The sequence below is a fragment of the Balaenoptera borealis genome (assembly GCF_965194805.1).
Source record: "Balaenoptera borealis genome assembly, chromosome: 7".
Lineage (NCBI taxonomy): Eukaryota > Metazoa > Chordata > Mammalia > Artiodactyla > Balaenopteridae > Balaenoptera > Balaenoptera borealis.
This window is the reverse complement of record NC_138864.1, coordinates 57849390-57869883: the sequence shown is the minus strand read 5'-3', so window position 1 is coordinate 57869883 and position 20494 is coordinate 57849390. Positions and strand designations below refer to the sequence as shown.

At 37.3% G+C, this 20494-nt stretch overlaps 1 protein-coding gene across 1 annotated transcript in view; it reads left to right on the top strand.

Annotated features, from left to right (window-relative positions):
- The window catches only part of HDAC9 (histone deacetylase 9), a 999956-nt gene extending 981082 nt beyond the window's left edge, over window positions 1–18874 (top strand). The window contains exon 27 of the mRNA XM_082398347.1: window positions 18676–18874. Within this exon, the coding sequence (XP_082254473.1) occupies window positions 18676–18715 (40 nt within the window). The 3' untranslated portion in view covers window positions 18716–18874. The remainder of the gene's footprint in view (window positions 1–18675) is intronic.
- The last annotated feature ends 1620 nt before the right edge of the window (window positions 18875–20494 follow it).

Below are 20494 nucleotides of genomic sequence, written 5' to 3'. Positions count from 1 at the left end.
CTACAACAAATGCTAAAGGAACTTCTCTACGTGGGAAACACAAGAGAAGAAAAGGACCTACACAAACAAACCCAAAACAATTAAGAAAATGGTCATAGGAACATACATATCGATAATTACCTTAAACGTGAATGGATTAAATGCTCCGACCAAAAGACACAGGCTCGCTGAATGTATACAAAAGCAAGACCCATATATATGCTGTCTATAAAGAGACCCACTTCAGACCTAGGGACACATACAGACTGAAAGTGAGGGGATGGAAAAAGATATTCCATGAAAATGGAAACCAAAAGAAAGCTGGAGTAGCAATACTCATATCAGATAAAATAGACTTTAAAGTAAAGAATGTTACAAGAGACAAGGAAGGACACTACATAATGATCAAGGGATCAATCCAAGAAGAAAATATAACAATTATAAATATATATGCACCCAACATAGGAGCACCTCAATACATAAGGCAACTGCTAACAGCTGTAAAAGAGGAAATTGACAGTAACACAATAACAGTGGGGGACTTTAACGCCTCACTTACACCAATGGACAGATCATCCAAACAGAAAATTTATAAGGAAACACAAGCTTTAAATGACACAATAGGCCAGATAGGTTTAATTGATATTTATAGGACATTCCATCCAAAAACAGCAGATTACACTTTCTTCTCAAGTGCACAAAGAACATTCTCCAGGATAGATCACATCTTGGGTCACAAATGAAGCCTCAGTAAATTTAAGAAAATTGAAATCATATCAAGCATCTTTTCTGACCACAACGCTATGAGATTAGAAATCAGTTACAGGAAAAAAACCGTAAAAAACACAAACATATGGAGGCTAAACAATACGTTACTAAATAACCAAGAGATCACTGAAGAATTCAAAGACGACATCAAAAAATACCTAGAGACAAATAACAATGAAAACACGATGATCCAAAACCTATCTGATGCAGCAAAAGCAGTTCTAAGAGGGAAGTTTATAGCAATACAAGCCTACCTCAAGAAACAAGAAAAATGTCAATAAACAATCTAACCTTAAACCTAAAGGAACTAAAGAAAGAACAAACAAAACCCAAACTTAGCAGAAGGAAAGAAATCATAAAGATCAGAGCAGAAATAAATGAAATAGAAACAAAGAAAACAAAGGCAAACACCAATAAAACTAAAAGCTGGTTCTTTGAGAAGATAAACAAAATTGATAAACCATTAGCCAGACTTATCAAGAAAAAGAGGGAGAGGACTCAAATCAATATAATTAGAAATGAAAAAGGAGAAGTTACAACAGACACTGCAGAAATACAAAGCATCCTAAGAGACTACTACAAGCAACTCTATGCCAATAAAATGGACAACCTGGAAGAAATGGACAAATTCTTAGAAAGGTATAAACTTCCAAGACTGAACCAGGAAGAAACAGAAAATATGAACAGACCAATCAGAAGTAATGAAATTGAAACTGATAAAAAATCTTCCAACAAACAAAAGTCCAGGACCAGATGGCCTCACAGGTGAATTCTATCAAACATTTAGAGAAGAGCTAACACCCATGCTTCTCAAACTCTTCCAAAAAACTGTGGAGGAAGGAACACTCCCAAACTCATTCTATGAGGCCACCATCACCCTGATACCAAAACCAGACAAAGATACTACAAAAAAAGAAAAATACAGACCAGTATCACTGATGAATATAGATGCAAAAACCCTCCACAAAATACAAGCAAACAGAATCCAACAACACATTAAAAGGATCATACACCACGATCAAGTGGGATTTATCCCATGGATGCAAGGATTCTTCAATATACACAAATCAATCAGTGTGATACACCATATTAACAAACTGAAGAATAAAAACCATACTATCATCTCAATAGATGCAGAAAAAGCTGTTGACAAAATTCAACACCCACTTATATTAAAAACTCTCCAGAAAGTGGGCATAGAGGGAACCTACCTCAACATAATAAAGGCCATATACAACAAACCCACAGCAAACATCATTCCCAATGGTGAAAAACTGAAAGCATTTCCTCTAAGATCAGGAACAAGACAAGGATGTCCACTGTCACCACTATTATTCAACATAGTTTTGGAAGTCCTAGCCATGGCAGTCAGAGAAGAAAAAGAAATAAAAGGAATACAAACTGGAAAAGAAAAAGTAACACTGTCACTGTTTGCAGATGACATGATACTATACATAGAGAATCCTAAAGATGCCACCAGAAAACTACTAGAGCTAATCAATGAATTTGGTAAAGTTGCAGGCTACAAAATTAACACACAGAAATCTCTTGCATTCCTATACACTAATGATGAAAAATCTGAAAGAGAAATTAAGGAAACACTCCCATTTGCCTTTGCAACAAAAAGCATAAAATACCTAGGAATAAACCTACCTAGGGAGACAAAAGACCTGTAGGGGGAAAACTATAAGACACTGATGAAAGACATTAAAGATGATACAAACAGATGGAGAGCGATACCATGTTCTTGGATTGGAAGAATCAATATTGTGAAAATGACTATATTACCCAAAGCAATCTACAGATTCAATGCAATCCCTATCAAATTACCAATGGCATTTTTTACAGAACTAGAACAAAAAAATCTTAAAATTTGTATGGAGACACAAAAGACCCAGAATAGCCAAAGCAGTATTGAGGGAAAAAAACGGAGCTGGAGGAGTCAGACTCTCTGACTTCAGACTATACTACAAAGCTACAGTAATCAAGACAATATGGTACTGGCACAAAAACAGAAATATACATCAATGGAACAGGATAGAAAGCCCAGAGATAAACCCATGCACCTATGGTCAAGTAATCTATGACAAAGGAGGCAAGGATATACAGTGGAGAAAAGACAGCCTCTTCAATAAGTGGTGCTGGGAAAACTGGACAGCTACATGTAAAAGAATGCAATTAGAACACTCCCTAACACCATACACAAAAAAAAGCTCAAAGTAGATTAGAGACCTAAATGTAAGACCAGACACTATAAAACTCTTAGAGGAAAACATAGGAAGAACACTCTTTGACATAAATCCCAGCAAGATGTTTTTTGATCCACCTCCTAGAGAAATGGAAATAAAAACAAAAATAAACAAATGGGACCTAATGAAACTTCAAAGCTTTTGCAAAGCAAACTACAAACAAGACAAAAAGACAACCCTCACAATGGGAGAAGGTATTTGCAAACAAAGCAATGGACAAAGGATTAATCTCCAAAATATATAAACAGCTCATGCAGCTCAATATTAAAAAAACAAACAACCCAATCCAAAAATGGGCAGAAGACCTAAATAGACATTTCTCCAAAGAAGACATACAGATGGCCAAGAAGCACATGAAAAGCTGCTCAACATCACTAATTATTAGAGAAATGCAAATCAAAACTACAATGAGGTATCACCTCACACCAATTAGAATGGGCACCATCAGAAAATCTACAAACAACAAATGCTGGAGAGGGTGTGGAGAAAAGGGAACCCTCTTGCACTGTTGGTGGGAATGTAAATTGATACAGCCACTATGGAGAACAGTATGGAGGTTCCTTAAAAAACTAAAAATAGAATTACCATATGATCCAGCAATCCCACTACTGGGCATATACCCAGAGAAACCATAATTGAAAAAGACACATGCACTCCGATTTTCATTGCAGCACTATTTACAATAGCCAGGTCATGGAAGCAGCCTAAATGCCCATCGACAGATGAATGGATAAAGAAGATGTGGTACACATATACAGTGGAATATTACTAAGCCATAAAAAGAAACGAAATTGGGTCATTTGTAGAGGCGTGGATGAATCTAGAGACTGTCATACAAAGTGAAGTAAGTAAGAAAGTGAAAAACAAATATCGTATATTAATGCATATATGTGTAACCTAGAAAAATGGTACAAATGAACCGGTTTGCAGGGCAGAAATTGAGACACAGATGTAGAGAACAAACGTATGGACACCAAGGGGGGAAAGTGGCAGCGGGGTGGGGTGGTGGTGGGATGAATTGGGAGATTGGGATTGACATATGTACACTAATATGTATAAAATGGATAACTAATAAGAACCTGTTGTATAAAAAAAAAAATTTCAAAAAAAATTCCCCTCTATCTATGAACCTCTGAAACTAGAAAATAAATTATCAATACTAAATAAAATGTTTTAGCTGAAAAAAAAAAACCCAGGAATTAGATTGCTTGCCTTGGAGAAGGAAGAGGAAGGTATAGGGATTAAATTAAATCAATAAACCAAGAGGAAATGTGTCTTTAAAAATAACATTATTAATATAAATTAACAAATACTGCTTTAAAAATCATAGGAAATACCCCTTTAAGGGAAAATACAAGAATTTAATTTTATGCTATATTTTGTCTCAAATTCTTTCTTTCTGCTTTTTATTTTTGCAAATTATCTAAACTACTATGATTGCTGGACCTAACTGATCCTTCCCTTAATGTATGAAATCTTTGCCCTTCATCAATAAAGGACCATCTATGTTCACTTCTACTTGCTATAGTAGAAGTTTGTGTCTTTCAATCAGCTGAACTATTGTACTAAAATTTATCTTTGAATGTTTTATTTTATACTTATTCCTGACCTTCTTATGTCTCTACCTCACCTAATTGCAAAAGGAATTAAATCCAAATATTGAAGATTATCTCTCCCCTTCACCCAGCCCTTTCCACAATTGTGTTTTTGTTAATCAAGATAACCTTGGTACCTGTCTATAAATGATTGAAGTGGGGAGCCCCCCACATTTTCAGAGTACTGCTTCTCACTCTTTCACCAAAAACAGCCATTAAAGGGTCATCCCTGAACAGTTCACTTTCTAAATGTTTCATGAAGATGACTTTTTAAATTAACTTAAAAAAATATGTAGACATATAACAGTTACCTAGGGACAGGGATTAAGTAAAGATAATACTACATCCACTGAGAGCTATGGATATGAGAACACCCAGAGAGCAGGTTGGGGATTATTATTTCAGTTTTAAAGAGAAAACTGAGAATCTAGGGACGATGACTTGCTCAAAGTTAAATTTTAGAAAATGGCAGAGCTGGGACCTAAGTACCTCTACCTTGTGAAATCTACCTTGAAATCCAGGATATTTTCCAACTTGCTATACTAGTAATAAAACTTCTGTGTTGCAAGACACTGAGAGATTTGGCTGGTTATGTGTATTTGTTTCATTAGAATGTGGCAGCAGTTAATTAACTATCTTCCAAAAAAGTGGTTAATGTGAAATGACTTTGAGGGGAGGAAAGCGAAGAGAAGCATATGATGGAAAGCTTTATATTGTACCTGAAAGTCCCCATGTTTCAACAGAAGAAGGTCCATTTTTGCAGTGAATGGTTTGTGCTGAAGACACTTTGCTTACCTCCTCAAAGCCTAGGCTGGATGTCTGGAGAATGCACAGACACTTACCACTGTCTGTGAAATTCCAGCCACAATTGAGTCCTGGATGTGGGGGAAAGATCATCTTGCTGTGGCTTTGGGTTAGAAGTAGGAAAATTCAGATGGAGGGAGTATCATAACCAAGACGGTAGAACAGGAGAACTGAGCCTCTGTCCCCACACAAAAATCAATAATTACACAGCTATCCATGAAGAGAAACAGCCCTGGGAGAGCTCAGATGTCCACTTAGAAACACCAGCAACACAGTGGAACAAAAAACCTGAGACTAACTGGACAAAAAAGGAAGAACAGCTTCATTTTGCCTGTGTCATCCCATCCTCCAAGTTGGCATTGCTCAGCACCAAGAGGGAACTCCCCAGGTAGAAGGAGTTCCCCTCACTGGGAAAGGGAAAACAGGGGTAAACAACCAGCTTCCCCAGCCTTTTGGGACACTGCAGGAAAAGACCCACTTCAGATTCACCTCACCCAGAGAGCAGCAAAGCTGAGATGTATAGATGGCTAGGAACAGGGAAGAAGGGCATGGGGGCTACCAGTATCAGTCATGCATGGGGGCAACCATAGTTCCTAGTGACCTGTTCTTCAAGGACCCCAGCAGCTTTTACCACTGAAGAAACCAATGGCCAGTACAGCCACCTTTGACCCCCCTGCAGTTTTCACCGTTGAGGTTTGTACCTTACTGGTTTTCATATTCATGGTCACCAACTGCCTGAGTCCCTCCTCATCCCCTCCCTGCCACACACACACAGCTTGGGACCCATACTGGTGATCAGCCCCAGCCTCTGTGGCTGCACAAGTGCAAGATGCCCACCGAAACCCTGCTGTGCACCTCCATGCTGCCAGCCTGACTCCCATCACCAGCCTCCACTGCTCTGTGCCCGCCTGTGGCAAGAGCTGCGATCATGGAAGTCCATGCTGACAGCCAAGGCCCCCACAAATGCCTGTGGGCCAGGATTCAGTCCTGTCTCCCGTTACCGGCCTGAACCACAACTTCAGCTAGCTCCTCCAGCTGTGTACCTGCACCCCCCCCTTGGCCCAACTCACATCACAAACCTCTACTACCATGCTCACACCTGTGGTGAGACCCTTCCTCCATGGCAGTGCACCCCTACAGCCAAGGCCTCCAAAACTGCTATGGGCCCACATCTGGCCCTGACTCCTGTCACTGGCCTGCACTGCTGGGCTCAGTGTCACTTAGCTCCCCCAGCTATGTGCTTGCACCCTGCCAGCCTGAGTTCCAACACCAGACTCCATTACCATGACCCCATGGAAAGACCCTGCAATCACAGGAGTGCATGCCCAGAGCCAGTGCCCCCACAGCTGATACTGTACCTGCGGTTGGCCCTGGCCCTTGCCACTACATGTGTGTCTGAAACTGGCCCTTGACACTACACAGGCACCTGAAGCTGGCCCTGCAGTCAAGTGTGTGAACCACTGGTTCCAGCCACTACAGCACCTGCCCTGGTCCCTAGCTGCTGTATCTGAAGAAGATGCTGAAGACCCCCAAAACCCTTAGTCCAGGACCCCCCACACACACCATAGTACTCACCAAGGGCCACATAACTGTCATTGTTGTGGACCTGAAAGGCCTGAGCCAACAAGATATCATGCCCCCCCTGCCCCAGAGCCACAGGGATCACGAAGAGGCAGGGAAACACAACACCACCAAAGGATCACAGTAAACTTCTACTAACTGACCCCAAAGAAATGGAGATACATGAATTGCCTGAAAAAGGATTAGAAATAATTTCTCTAAAGATGCTCAGAGAGTTGAATTACAAGAGAACACCGATAAACAATTTAACAAAAATCAGGAAAATAATACCAGAACAAAATGAGAAGTTCAAGAAAGAGGTAGAAAACGTAAACAAGTACCAAAACAGAAAGTTTGGATCTGTAGAATACCATAACTAAATTAAAGAATTCAATAGAGTTAAACATCAGACTGAACCAAGCAGAAGAGTCAATGAACTTGAAAAGAGATGATTTGAAATTACCCAGTCAGAGGAGCAAAATGAAAAAAAAAAAAAAAAAAAAAACAACAAGAAAGGGGATATAGAAAGCCTGTGGGACTTATGAGACACCATTAAGACAAACAACCTATGAATTATTAGAGTCCCAGGAGGGGAAGAGAGGAAAAAAGGAAAAGAAAGCTTATTTAAAGTAATAATGGCTGAGAACTTCCCAAACCTGAGGAGAGATTTGAACACACAAGTTCATAAAGCTAATAGGTCAGCCCCAAATTTCAATCCAAAATGATCTTCTCCAAGACTCATAATAAAACTCAAAAATCAGAGACAAAGAGAATTTTAAAAGCAACAAGAGAAAATTTTTCTCTCTTACAAGTGAACCTTCATAAGCCTATTAGTGGATTTCTCAGCAGAAACCTTGCAGGCCAGGAGAGAGTAGGATGATATATTCAAAGTGCTGAAAGAAAAAAACTGCCAACCGGACTACTTTACCTGACAAAGTTTTCCTTTAGAAATTAAGGTGAGATAAAAAGACTTTACCAAACAAAAAAAAAAGTTGAAGTAGTTCATCACCACAAGACTTTCCTTACAAGAAGTGCTGAAAGGAGTCCTTCAAGCTACAAAGAAAGTACGATAACTACTAACATGAAAACAAATGAACATGCACAACACACTGGTAAAGGTAAGTATATAGTCAGATTCAGAATACTCTAATACTATAATATGGTGATGTGTTAAACACCTAACTCTAGGATAAAGGTCAAAGGACAAAAGTATTTTACTTTTGTTTTGTTTTGTTTTGTTTTGTTTTTTGTTTTGTTTTTTTAAACATCTTTATTGAAGTATAATTGCCTTACAATGGTGTGTTAGCTTCTGCTTTATAACAAAGTGAATCAGTTATACATATACAATATGTTCCCATATCTCTTCCCTCTTGCATCTCCCTCCCTCCCACCCTCCCCATCCCACCCCTCTAGGTGGTCACAAAGCACCGAGCTGATCTCCCTGTGCTATGCAGCTGCTTCCCACTAGCTATCTATTTTACATTTGGTAGTGTATATATGTCCATGACACTCTCTTACCCTGTCACATCTCACCCCACCCCCTCCCCATATCCTCAAGTCCATTCTCTAGTAGGTCTGTGTCTTCATTCCCATCTTGCCACTAGGTTCTTCATGGCCTTTTTTTTTTTTCCCTTAGATTCCATATATATGTGTTACCATACTGTATTTGTTTTTCTCTTTCTGACTTACTTCACTCTGTATGACAGACTCTAACTCCATCCACCTCATTACAAATACCTCCATTTCATTTCTTTTTATGGCTGAGTAATATTCCATTGTATATATGTGCCACATCTTCTTTATCCACTCATCTGTCGATGAACATTTAGGTTGCTTCCATGTCCTGGCTATTGTAAATAGAGCTGCAATGAACATTTTGGTACATGACTCTTTTTGAACTATGGTTTTCTCAGGGTATATGCCCAGTAGTGGGATTGCTGGGTCATATGGTAGTTCTATTTGTAGTTTTTTAAGGAACCTCCATACTGTTCTCCATAGTGGCTGTATCAATTTACATTCCCACCAACAGTGCAAGAGGGTTCCCTTTCCTCCACACCCTCTCCAGCATTTATTGTTTCTAGATTTTTTGATGATGGCCATTCTGATCGGTGTGAGATGATACCTCATTGTAGTTTTGATTTGGCATTTCTCTAATGATTAATGATGTTGAGCATTCTTTCATGTGTCTGTTGGCAATCTGTATATCTTCTTTGGAGAAATGTCTATTTAGGTCTTCTGCCCATTTTTGGATTGGGTTGTTCGTTTTTTTGTTATTGAGCTGCATGAGCTGCTTGTAAATCTTGGAGATTAATCCTTTGTCAGTTGCTTCATTTGCAAATATTTTCTCCCATTCTGAGGGTTGTCTTTTGGTCTTGTTTATGGTTTCCTTTGCTGTGCAAAAGCTTTTAAGTTTCATTAGGTCCCATTTGTTTATTTGTGTTCTTATTTCCATTTCTCTGGGAGCTGGGTCAAAAAGAATCTTGCTGTGATGTATGTCATAGAGTGTTCTGCCTATGTTTTCCTCTAAGAGTTTGATAGTGTCTGGCCTTACATTTAGGTCTTTAATCCATTTTGAGTTTATTTTTGTGCATGGTGTCAGGGAGTGTTCTAATTTCATACTTCTACATGTATCTGTCCAATTTTCCCAGCACCACTTATTGAAGAGGCCGTCTTTTCTCCACTGTATATGCTTGCCTCCTTTATCAAAGATAAGGTGACCATATGTGTGTGGGTTTATCTCTGGGCTTTCTATCCTGTTCCATTGATCTATATTTCTGTTTTTGTGCCAGTACCAAACTGTCTTGATTACTGTAGCTTTGTAATATAGTCTGAAGTCAGGGAGCCTGATTCCCGCAGCTCCATTTTTCGTTCTCAAGATTGCTTTGGCTATTCGGGGTCTTTTGTGTTTCCATACAAATTGTGAAATTTTTTGTTCTAGTTCTGTGAAAAATGCCAGTGGTAGTTTGATAGGGATTGCATTGAATCTGTAGATTGCTTTGGGTAGTAGAGTCATTTTCACAATGTTGATTCTTCCAATCCAGGAACATGGTATCTCTCTCCATCTATTTGTATCATCTTTAATTTCTTTCATCAGTGTCTTATAATTTTCTGCATACAGGTCTTTTGTCTCCATAGGTAGGCTTATTCCTAGACATTTTATTCTTTTTGTTGCAATGGCAAATGGGAGTGTTTTCTTAATTTCAGATTTTTCATCATTAGTGTATAGAAATGCAAGAGATTTCTGTGCATTAATATTGTATCCTGCTACTTTACCAAATTCATTGGTTAGCTCTAGGAGTTTTCTGGTAGCATCTTTAGGATTCTCTGTGTATAGTATCATGTCATCTGCAAACAGTGACAGCTTTACTTCTTCTTTTCCGATTTGGATTCCTTTTATTTCTTTGTCTTCTCTGATTGCTGTGGCTAACACTTCCAAAACTATGTTGAATAATAGTGGTGAGAGTGGGCAACCTTGTCTTGTTCCTGATCTCAGTGGAAATGGTTTCAGTTTTTCACCATTGAGGACAATGTTGGCTGTGGGTTTGTCATATATGGCCTTTATTATGTTGAGGAAAGTTCCCTCTATGCCTACTTTCTGCAGGGCTTTTATCATAAATGGGTGTTGAATTTTGTCGAAAGCTTTTTCTGCATCTATTGAGATGATCATATGGTTTTTCTCCTTCAGTTTGTTAATATGCTGTATCACATTGATTGATTTGCGTATATTGAAGAATCCTTGCATTCCTGGGATAAACCCCACTTGATCATGGTGTATGATCCTTTTAATGTGCTGTTGGATTCTGTTTGCTAGTATTTTGTTGAGGATTTTTGCATCTATGTTCATCAGTGATATTGGCCTGTAGTTTTCTTTCTTTGTGACATCTTTGTCTGGTTTTGGTATCAGGGTGATGGTGGCCTCGTAGAATGAGTTTGGGAGTGTTCCTCCCTCTGCAATATTTTGGAAGAGTTTGAGAAGGATAGGTGTTAGCTCTTCTCTAAATGTTTGATAGAATTCGCCTGTGAAGCCATCTGGTCCTGGGCTTTTGTTTGTTGGAACGTTTTTAATCACAGTTTCAATTTCAGTGCTTGTGATTGGTCTGTTCATATTTTCTATTTCTTCCTGGTTCAGTCTCGGCAGTTTGTGCATTTCTAAGAATCTGTCCATTTCTTCCAGGTTGTCCATTTTATTGGCATAGAGTTGCTTGTAGTAATCTCTCATGATCGTTTGTATTTCTGCAGTGTCAGTGGTTACTTCTCCTTTTTCATTTCTAATTCTATTGATTTGAGTCTTCTCCCTTTTTCTCTTGATGAGTCTGGCTAATGGTTTATCAATTTTGTTTATCTTCTCAAAGAACCAGCTTTTAGTTTCATTGATTTTTGCTATTGTTTCCTTCATTTCTTTTTCATTTATTTCTGACCTGATCTTTATGATTTCTTTCCTTCTGCTGGCTTTGGGGTTTTTTTGCTCTTCTTTCTCTAATTGCTTTAGGTGCAAGGTTAGGTTGTTTATTCGAGATGTTTCCTGTTTCTTGAGGTAGGCTTGTATTGCTATAAACTTCCCTCTTAGCACTGCTTTTGCTGCGTCCCATAGGTTTTGGGTCGTGACAAAAGTATTTTAAATAGCTATAGCTACAGTAATTTGTTCATGGATACACAATATAAAAAAAAAAAATCATGACATCAAAAACAAACTATAACACACCATTGTAAAGCAATTATACTCCAATAAAGATGTTAAAAAGGAAAAAAACTATAGACAGGAGGAGTAAAAGGGTAGAGTTTTGTATGCAATTAAAGTTAAGTTGTTGTCAGCTTAAAATTAGACTGTTATGTCTATAAGATGTTTCAAGTAAGCCTTGGGGTAACCACAAAGCAAAAACCTATGGTAGGGCTTCCCTGGTGGTGCAGTGGTTAAGAATCCACCTGCCAGTGCAAGGGACATGGGTTCAAGCCCTGGTCCGGGAAGATCCCACATGCTGCAGAGCAACTAAGCCCGTGCACCACAACTACTGAGCCTGCACTCTAGAGCCCACGAGCCACAACTACTGAGCCCGTGTGCTACAACTACTGAAGCCTGTGAGCCTAGAGCCTGTGCCCTGCAACAAGAGAAGCCACTGCGATGAGAAGCCCATGCACCGCAACAAAGAGTAGCCCCCACTTGCTGCAACTGGAGAAAGCCCACGTGCAGCAACGAAGACCCAATGCAGCCAAAAATAAATAAATAAATTTATTAAAAAAAAAAAAAAGAACCTATAGTAGATAGCTAAAGATAAAGAGAAGGGAAATAAAGCATACCACTATGGAAAGTCATCAATTTAAAAGGAAGACATTAAGAGAGGAGGAAATGAACAAAGTACAAAACAGCAAGAAAACAATTAACAAATTGGCAATAGTAAGTTGTTAACTATTAATAATTATTTTAAATGTAAATGGCCCAAAGTGAAGGTATGGAAAAGGATATTCCACGCAAATAGAAACCAAAATAGAGCAGGAGAAGCTATACTTATATCTGGAAAGAAAATAGATTTTAAGTCTAAACTGTAACAAGAAACAAAGAAGGTCATTATATGGTGATAAAGAGATCAATTCATTAAGAGGATACAACAATTTTAAATACATATACACCCAACATCTGAGTATCTAAATACATTAAGCAAATACTAACAGATCTGAAGGGAATAATATAGACAACAGTACAATAATAGTAGGGAACTTCAATACCACACTTTCTACAATGGATAGATTATCCAGGCAGAAAATCAATAAGGAAACATTGGACTGGATCTATACTTTATATCAAATGGACCTAACAGACATATCCAGAGCATTCCATGCAACAGCAGGAAAATACCTGTTCCTCTCAAGTGCACATAGAACATTCTCTAGGATAGGTCATATGTTAGGTCACAGAACAAGTCTTAGCAAATTTTAAAAGACTGAAATCATACTAAGTATCTTTTATGACCACAGTGGTGTGAAACTAGAAATCAGTAACAGAAGGAAAACTAGAAAATTCACAAATGTGTGGAAATTAAACAACACATTCCTGTTTAACTAATGGATCAAAGATGAAATCAAAGAAAATCAAAACTTACCATGAAACAAACAAAAATGGACACACAGCATAACAAAACTTATGGGATGCAGCAAAAGCAGTGCTGAGGCAAATTTACAGCAATAAATGCATACATTAAAAAAAAAAAAAACCTCAAATAAACAACCTAACTTTACAGCTTAAGGAACTAGAAAATGAACAACAAAAGTAACCGCAAAGTTAGGATAACAAAAATCAGAGCAGAAATAAATGAAATAGATAATAGAAAAGCAATAGAAAAGATCAACAAAACTAACAGTTGGTTTTTTAAAAAGATTTTAAAAATTGACAAACCTTTAAATAGACTTATCAAGAAAAAAAGAGAGAGGACTCAAATAAATAAAATTATAAATGAAAGAGGAGACATTATAGCTGATACCACACAAATACAAACCATCACAAGAGACTACTATGAACAATTGTATGCCAACAAATTGGACAACCTATAAGAAATGAGTAAGTTCCTAGAAGCATACAATCTACCAAGACTAAATGATGAAAAAAATAGAAAATTTGAACATACCAATATTGAGTAAGGAGATTCGATCAGTAAACCAAAACCTCTCCAAAAAGAAAAGCCCAGTCCCAGATGGTTTCACTGGTGAATTCTTCCAAACATTTAAAGAGGAATTAACACCAGTTCTCAAACTCATCCAAAAAATTGAAAGCCTGCTCTCCCTCCCCACCCAAAACCTGGGAAGGGAGCAGGGCCAGCCCAGAAACTGGTGTCTAACAGACATTACCTGTCACAGCTGCCTTTCACAAGGTCCCACCTCCCAGACTCACCATGGGACCCAGAACTCTAGTTACCTGCCTGTGGCCTTGGGGTAGGTGACAATCCCCCTTTCTGGTCATCTGTATCTGGTTTTTTTTTTTTTTTTTGGCTGCGTCAGGTCTTAGTTGTGGCGTGCAGGCTCTTCATTGAGATGCACGGGCTTTTCTCTAGTTGTAGCACATGGGCTTCTCTCTAGTTGCAGCGCGTGGGTTCCAGAGCACTTGGGCTCTGCAGTTTGCAGCACGCAGGCTCTCTAGTTGTGGCGTGCAGGCTCAGTAGTTGCGGCGCGTGGGCTTAGTTGTCCCGCAGTATGTGGGATCTTAGTTCCCTGACCAGGGATTCGTCATTTGTACCTGAATATCTGATTTACTGATTTAGGGAATCTATCACTCCTAAACTCATTTTATGCAGCCACTACCCTGATACCAAAGCTAGATAAGGATACTGCAAGAAAAGAAAACTATAGGCCAATATCCCTGATAAACATAGATACAATAATCCTCAGCAAAATACTAGCAAACCAATTTCAACAGCATATTAAAAGGATGATACACCATGAGCAAGTGGGATTTATCCCTGGGAGCAAGGATGGTTCAACATATGCAAATCAATGAATGTGATACACCACATTAATGAAATAAAAGATAAAAATCATTGTCTTTTCAATAGATGCATAAAAAGCAGCAACAAAATTCAACATTCTTTCATAATAAAAACTCTCAACCAAATTGGATATAGAAGGAACATACTTCAACATAATAGAAGCCATATATGACAAACCCACAGCTAACATCATTCATACTCAACAGTAAAAAACTGAAAGATTTCCCTCTAAGATCAGAAACAAGACAAGGGTTTCTTAACATGATCCTGTACTTCTATGTAAAAAATCCTAAAGACTCCACCAAAAAAAAAAAAAAAACTGTTAGTAATAATAAATGAATTCAGTAAACTTTCAGGATAAAAACTAAGATCTGTATACCAAAAACAGTAAGATCTGATGAAAGAAATTGAAGAAGACACAAATAAATGGAAAGATATTCCACATTCATGTATCAGAAGAGTTAATATTATTAAAACATCCACACTAGTCAAAGTCACTAATAGATTCAATGCAATCCCTCTCAGAATTCCAATGGCATTTTTCATAGAAATAGAAAAAATGTCCTAAAATTCAGTGGGATTACCAAAGACCCTGAATAGCCATAGCAATCTTGAGCAAGAACAAAGCTGGAGGCTTCACACATCCTAAGTTCAAATATTACAAAGCTGTAGTAATCAAGAGTATGGCATTGGCATAAAAACAGACACATAGACCAATGGAACAGAATTGAGAGCCCAGAAATAAACCCTCACATATACTGTCAACTAATATTTGACAAGGGAGTCAAGAATACTCAATGGGCTAACAATAATCTCTTTGATAAATGGTGTTGGGAGAACTGGACATTTATTCATACACAAAAGAAAGCAACTGGACCCCTACCTTATACCACTCACAAAAATTAACTGGAAGTGTATTAAGAACTTAAATGTAAGACGAAACTATAAAACTCTTAGAAGAAAACAAAGAAAAAAAGCTCCTTGACTTTGGTCTTTACAATTAATTTTTTGGATATGACAACAAAAGAAAAAGCAACAAAAGAAAAAAGTAGCCCCTGCTTACCGCAACTGGAGAAGGCCCACATGCAGCAACGAAGACCCAATGTGGCCAAAAATTAAAAATAATAATAATAATAAATAAATAAATTTATTAAAAAATATGAGCAAGTGCAATGACATCAAACTAAAAACTTTTGCACAGCCAAAGAATCAACAAAGTGAAAGGGCAACCTATGAAATACAAGAAAATATTTGCAAACCATATATCTGATAAGGGGTTAATATCCAAAGTATATATGGAGCTCATACAATTCGATAGCAATAAATAAGTAAATTAACTCAATTTTAAAATACGAAAAGGACCAGAATAGATATTTTTCTAAAGAAGACATACAAATAGCCAACAGGTACATGGGAAGGTTCTCAACATCACTAATTATCAGGGAAATGCAAAGCAAAACCACACTGAGATATCACTTTACATGTGCTACAACAGCTTGCATCAAAAAGACAAGAGATAACAAATTAGTGAGGATATGGAGAAAGTGATCTATTTGCACTGTTGATGGGAATGTAAATTGATGCAGCTGCTATGGAAAACAGTATGGAGGTTCCTCAAGAAAGTAAAAGTAGAACTACCATGTGATCCAGTAATCCCACTTCTGGGTATATATCCAAAGGAAACAAAATCACTATCTTGAAGAGGTATCTGCACTCTCATGTTCATTGCAGCACTATTTACAATAGCCAAGACAAGGAAACAACCTAAGTGTCCAGTGATAGATGAATCGACAAAGAAAATGTGGTACATACATACAACAGAATATTATTCAGCCATAAAAAAGAAGGTTCAACGTGGGTGAAACTTGAGAGCATTATGCTAAGATAGAGAAAGATACATACTATATGATCTCACTTATATGTGAAATCTAAAAACATTGAACTCTCTCTATGAGATGATGGATGTTAACTAGACCTATTGTGGTCATCCTTTCACAATATGTGTAAGTCAGACTATCATGCTGTACACCTTAAACTGATACAGTGAGGTTTGTCAATTATTTATCAATAAAACTGGAAAAAAAAATGTTGAACTCATAGAAACAGTAGATTGATGGTTAACAGGGGCTGGGAGATAGAGGAGATGGAACGAAGTTGGTCAAAAGGTACAAGCTTCCGGTTATAGGATGAATAAGTTCTGGGGATCTGATATACAGCATGATTACTACAGCTAACAATACTGTATTGTATACTCAAAATTTGCTATGAGAGTAAATCTTAAATGTTCTCATCATAACAACAAAAATGGTAATTATGGGAGGTGAAGTATATATTATTGTAGTAAACATTTCACAATATATACGTGTATCAAATCGTCACATTGCCTTAAACTTATACAATGTTATATGCCGATTGTATCTCAATAAAGTTTGGAAAAAGTAAATAGGAGAATTCAGTCTCCATTGGAGTATCTAGTTTGAGGATTCTATACCTGTATAATCCACGTATTCTCAAATGTAAATAAGTTTGCATGTTTACCTATAAATCAGTTTAGTTACTTAAATGTTTTCCTTAATTTAAAATTTTTCTTGTGGGAATGCTGATAATTTTAGTTTGGAAAGATTTCAATAGAGTATGACTCATTTAAATAGCTTTTATCTTATATAGCAGCTCTAAACACTTTCTCACAACCTCCTTATCCAGTATACTGTTGGACAGGCTATAACTTCCTAAGAATTTTTTTTTTTTAAGTATTCCACATGGACTCATTTGGAACTCTCTCCTTTTAGTAATGTTAAATAATGAATACCTAATATTTCTCATTCTTTAGAGGATGCATTAAAATCTTTTTTATTACTATTCCATGGATAAAATCTCTCAGTGTTTTAAATTTATTATAAAAATGCTAAATTAAAATGGCAACTACCTTATTTGTAGATACATAGAAATCTTGGTTTTTTCTTTATATATCTATAAAATAACATGGCTAAATTGTTCACTTGTCTTCATTAACAACAGTGTTCTAAATATAGCAATTTGTTCTAATAGAAAAGTAATTCATTATAGAATACTGGCAAGTAGAAAAAGAGTATGAAAAAGAAAATTTAAACCACATACCTATTATTCCACCACCCAGAGAGAACTATCTTCCCAATATTGCGTTTCCTTATGGTAGCATAGGCATAACTCTGTATCTGTGTACCATTCAACACAGTTTTATACATATGTTAGATGATGAGGGGACAAATCCAGAGTTAAATAACTACTGCCTCATAGTGTGTATGGTTTGGAAGTCCGTTTTATCTCCTTTATTTTTTTTTAACCTTCACTAATTCTGTAAGGAACATCTTTTTACCTCACGGGTTTTAAACATGAAACCACAGCTTCACATAAGTATAGTTACAACATGCGCAGTTGCAACATTAGCAAATCGCAGAGCCCAGACTCATACTCAATTCTCCCGGTATCTCAAACCCCAGCGTTCTTCCCTCAGCAATCCAGCTACCTCATGCATTTGGATTCCTGCTACAATTTGTCCTTTTGACTAAATTAAAAATCATTCTAAAAGTTTGCCTTAAAACACCCTCAGAGTGTTACTAAATTAAGGCTAAATCTCAAGTATAAATTTTCAAGCAATTAGTTCTGGTTTTGCCAGAGCAGAACACCCCTCAGATGACGCCGAATAAAAACTATTTACACACTACCATAGTGCGTTTCTTGTAAAAAAACGTTGGGTCTGTAGCAGTGATTTGCTAATCAGATTCAGAATTTGATTTGAAATGCCTCCGGCAGGCAGCCAATCCAGTTATGAAAGAACAGAAGCAAAAAAACCAGAGCCCTGGTGAGTCTCCTCCAGAAGCTAGCTGGGTCCTTTGCTCTCGTTAGCAAACTGGTTCCATAGGAAATCACTGTAATTGCTCCTAAAATAAAATATCATAGTTAATTTTTTCAATAAATTATTGGACTGTACTAGACACAAAACATGTACATTTTGGAATCTAGAGTTATAAAATATTCTGACATGTTTTAATATAAACAGGAACATTTCCAATGATTGCTTGGATCGAAAATGTTTTTCCACTTGACATTTGTTTATACTTCCTAGGAAAGAAACTCTATTTATGGATAACTGAATAACACAAATAAACATCAGAGAGAGCTGAAAAATCAGCTTTGATTATGCATGAAAATCTACAATGTCATTGTGTACTCGTATGCTGTATTCTGATTGCCTGTTTATTTTTACAGAACTGCTGGTGAGCCTATGGAAGAGGAGCCAGCCTTGTGAAGCGCCAAGTCCTCCCCAGCCTTCCCCACCCCCGATATTTCCTGTGTGTGACATCATTGCATATCCCCCCGCCACCCCAGCACCCTCAGACATGTCTTGTCTGCTGCCTGGGTGGCACAGATTCCATGGAACATAAACACTGGGCACAAAATTCTGAACAGCAGCTTCACTTGTTCTTTGGATGGACTTGAAAGGGCATTAAAGATTCCTTAAAAGTAACCGCTATGATTCTAAAGTTACAGTAAACCACCATTGGAAGAAACTGCTTCCAGAGTGCTTTTAATATGCTGGGTGACCCACTCCCAGGCCCAGAGTATGAACTAGAAACATCCAGTACAGCGTTAGGTACTGTTAATTTCAGATGGTATGACAGCCAGCGAAATTTTGGGCAAAACCTGAGAAATCTCATTCCTGACATTCTGATCAGTTTTTTATTGGGAACTTTTTCGTCAAACAGTCTTAAATTGTTTACAGGATTTGCTTTCAGCTATGAAGGGATAGCAATTCCCGACAGATCACGGGGTTTTTTTTGTTTTGTTTTGTTTGTTTTTGGCCTTTGTTTTAACATATGGTTCAACTCTTGCTAGGAAGAGTCCAAGATGGAGGAACGAGGATGAGGCTTTTTTCAGTGGAATAAACCACACTGTATCTCAAAGTCCAATGCCAAAGCAACCTCACACATTTTATGTAATGGTGCAATATTTTATATCACATTTTTTGAGAAAAATTACCCTGTTTCCCTAACATCCCTCTCTGTGTTCTCACACACAGGAGATTCGCAGTTGATTTAGGATGAAGTCTCCTTCCTCCCTCATACACCCCTTGCCCTGGTGACAGTAGCTCTGAGCATATGTTCCACGGAGGATTTTCAGTGTCTTTGAAAAGTGCATAACTTTTCAAAGGCCATCTTAATTTGTTCCAAATCTATCAAGAATTTATTCTCTCACTTTTATTTTTCTGCTTTCCATCACCTCCTTTCTTCTTGCCTTTCATCCTTCCTTCCTATAAAAAAAAACGAGGATTACCCATAATCTCCACAATTACTCAGGAGCTTTGAGGACTCAGTTTATTTTCTTCCTTCCCAGGTTAACACAGCTGCTTGGTCTGATGCGTTCTTTTAGCTGTAAAACCATTGAGGGCTTAAGCAGTGTTACTGAATTTTCTAGATCTTTGAAATGTGTTAATGAAGGCATTGCTTATTTGAAGTCACCTTGAATTGAGTTAACCTTGAAGTTGTGCCTTCATGTGAAAAAAACAACATGAACTTAACCTTTACACATGTTGCCTTAGTGTCAAAGGCTAAAAATATAGGACATTTATTTCTGAGATTAAAAGCAACTTACTAAATATAAGTAGGTTATCCCCCTACCTCCCAAAATTCTATTTCAATGTATAACTCAGACACCTAAAGACATTGATGTAGAATACCTCGCAGTATTTAATATCTGACAATGCTTTCAAGAGTTGATGTTTCTTTTTATATATTTTCCTAACTCAAAGGATATATTAAAGCCATAAGTGAAGATTGTCATGCTTTTATTCAAAAATCTGAAAGAAACCTTAATTAAAACAAGGTTTTAGGGAAGGCCATGATATGAAAGATATGGGACAATATGGTTTTAGTTAAAGAGGACTCCAACCTGTAAATCAAAGATGAAAGATTTCACTCAAGTAGAATTATATAACTCCCTTTTGTTATACAGTCAGACCATATTTTTCATGCATTTGGTTTTTTTAGGATTACCATTTTAATTTTAAAGACTTTTATTACATATACAA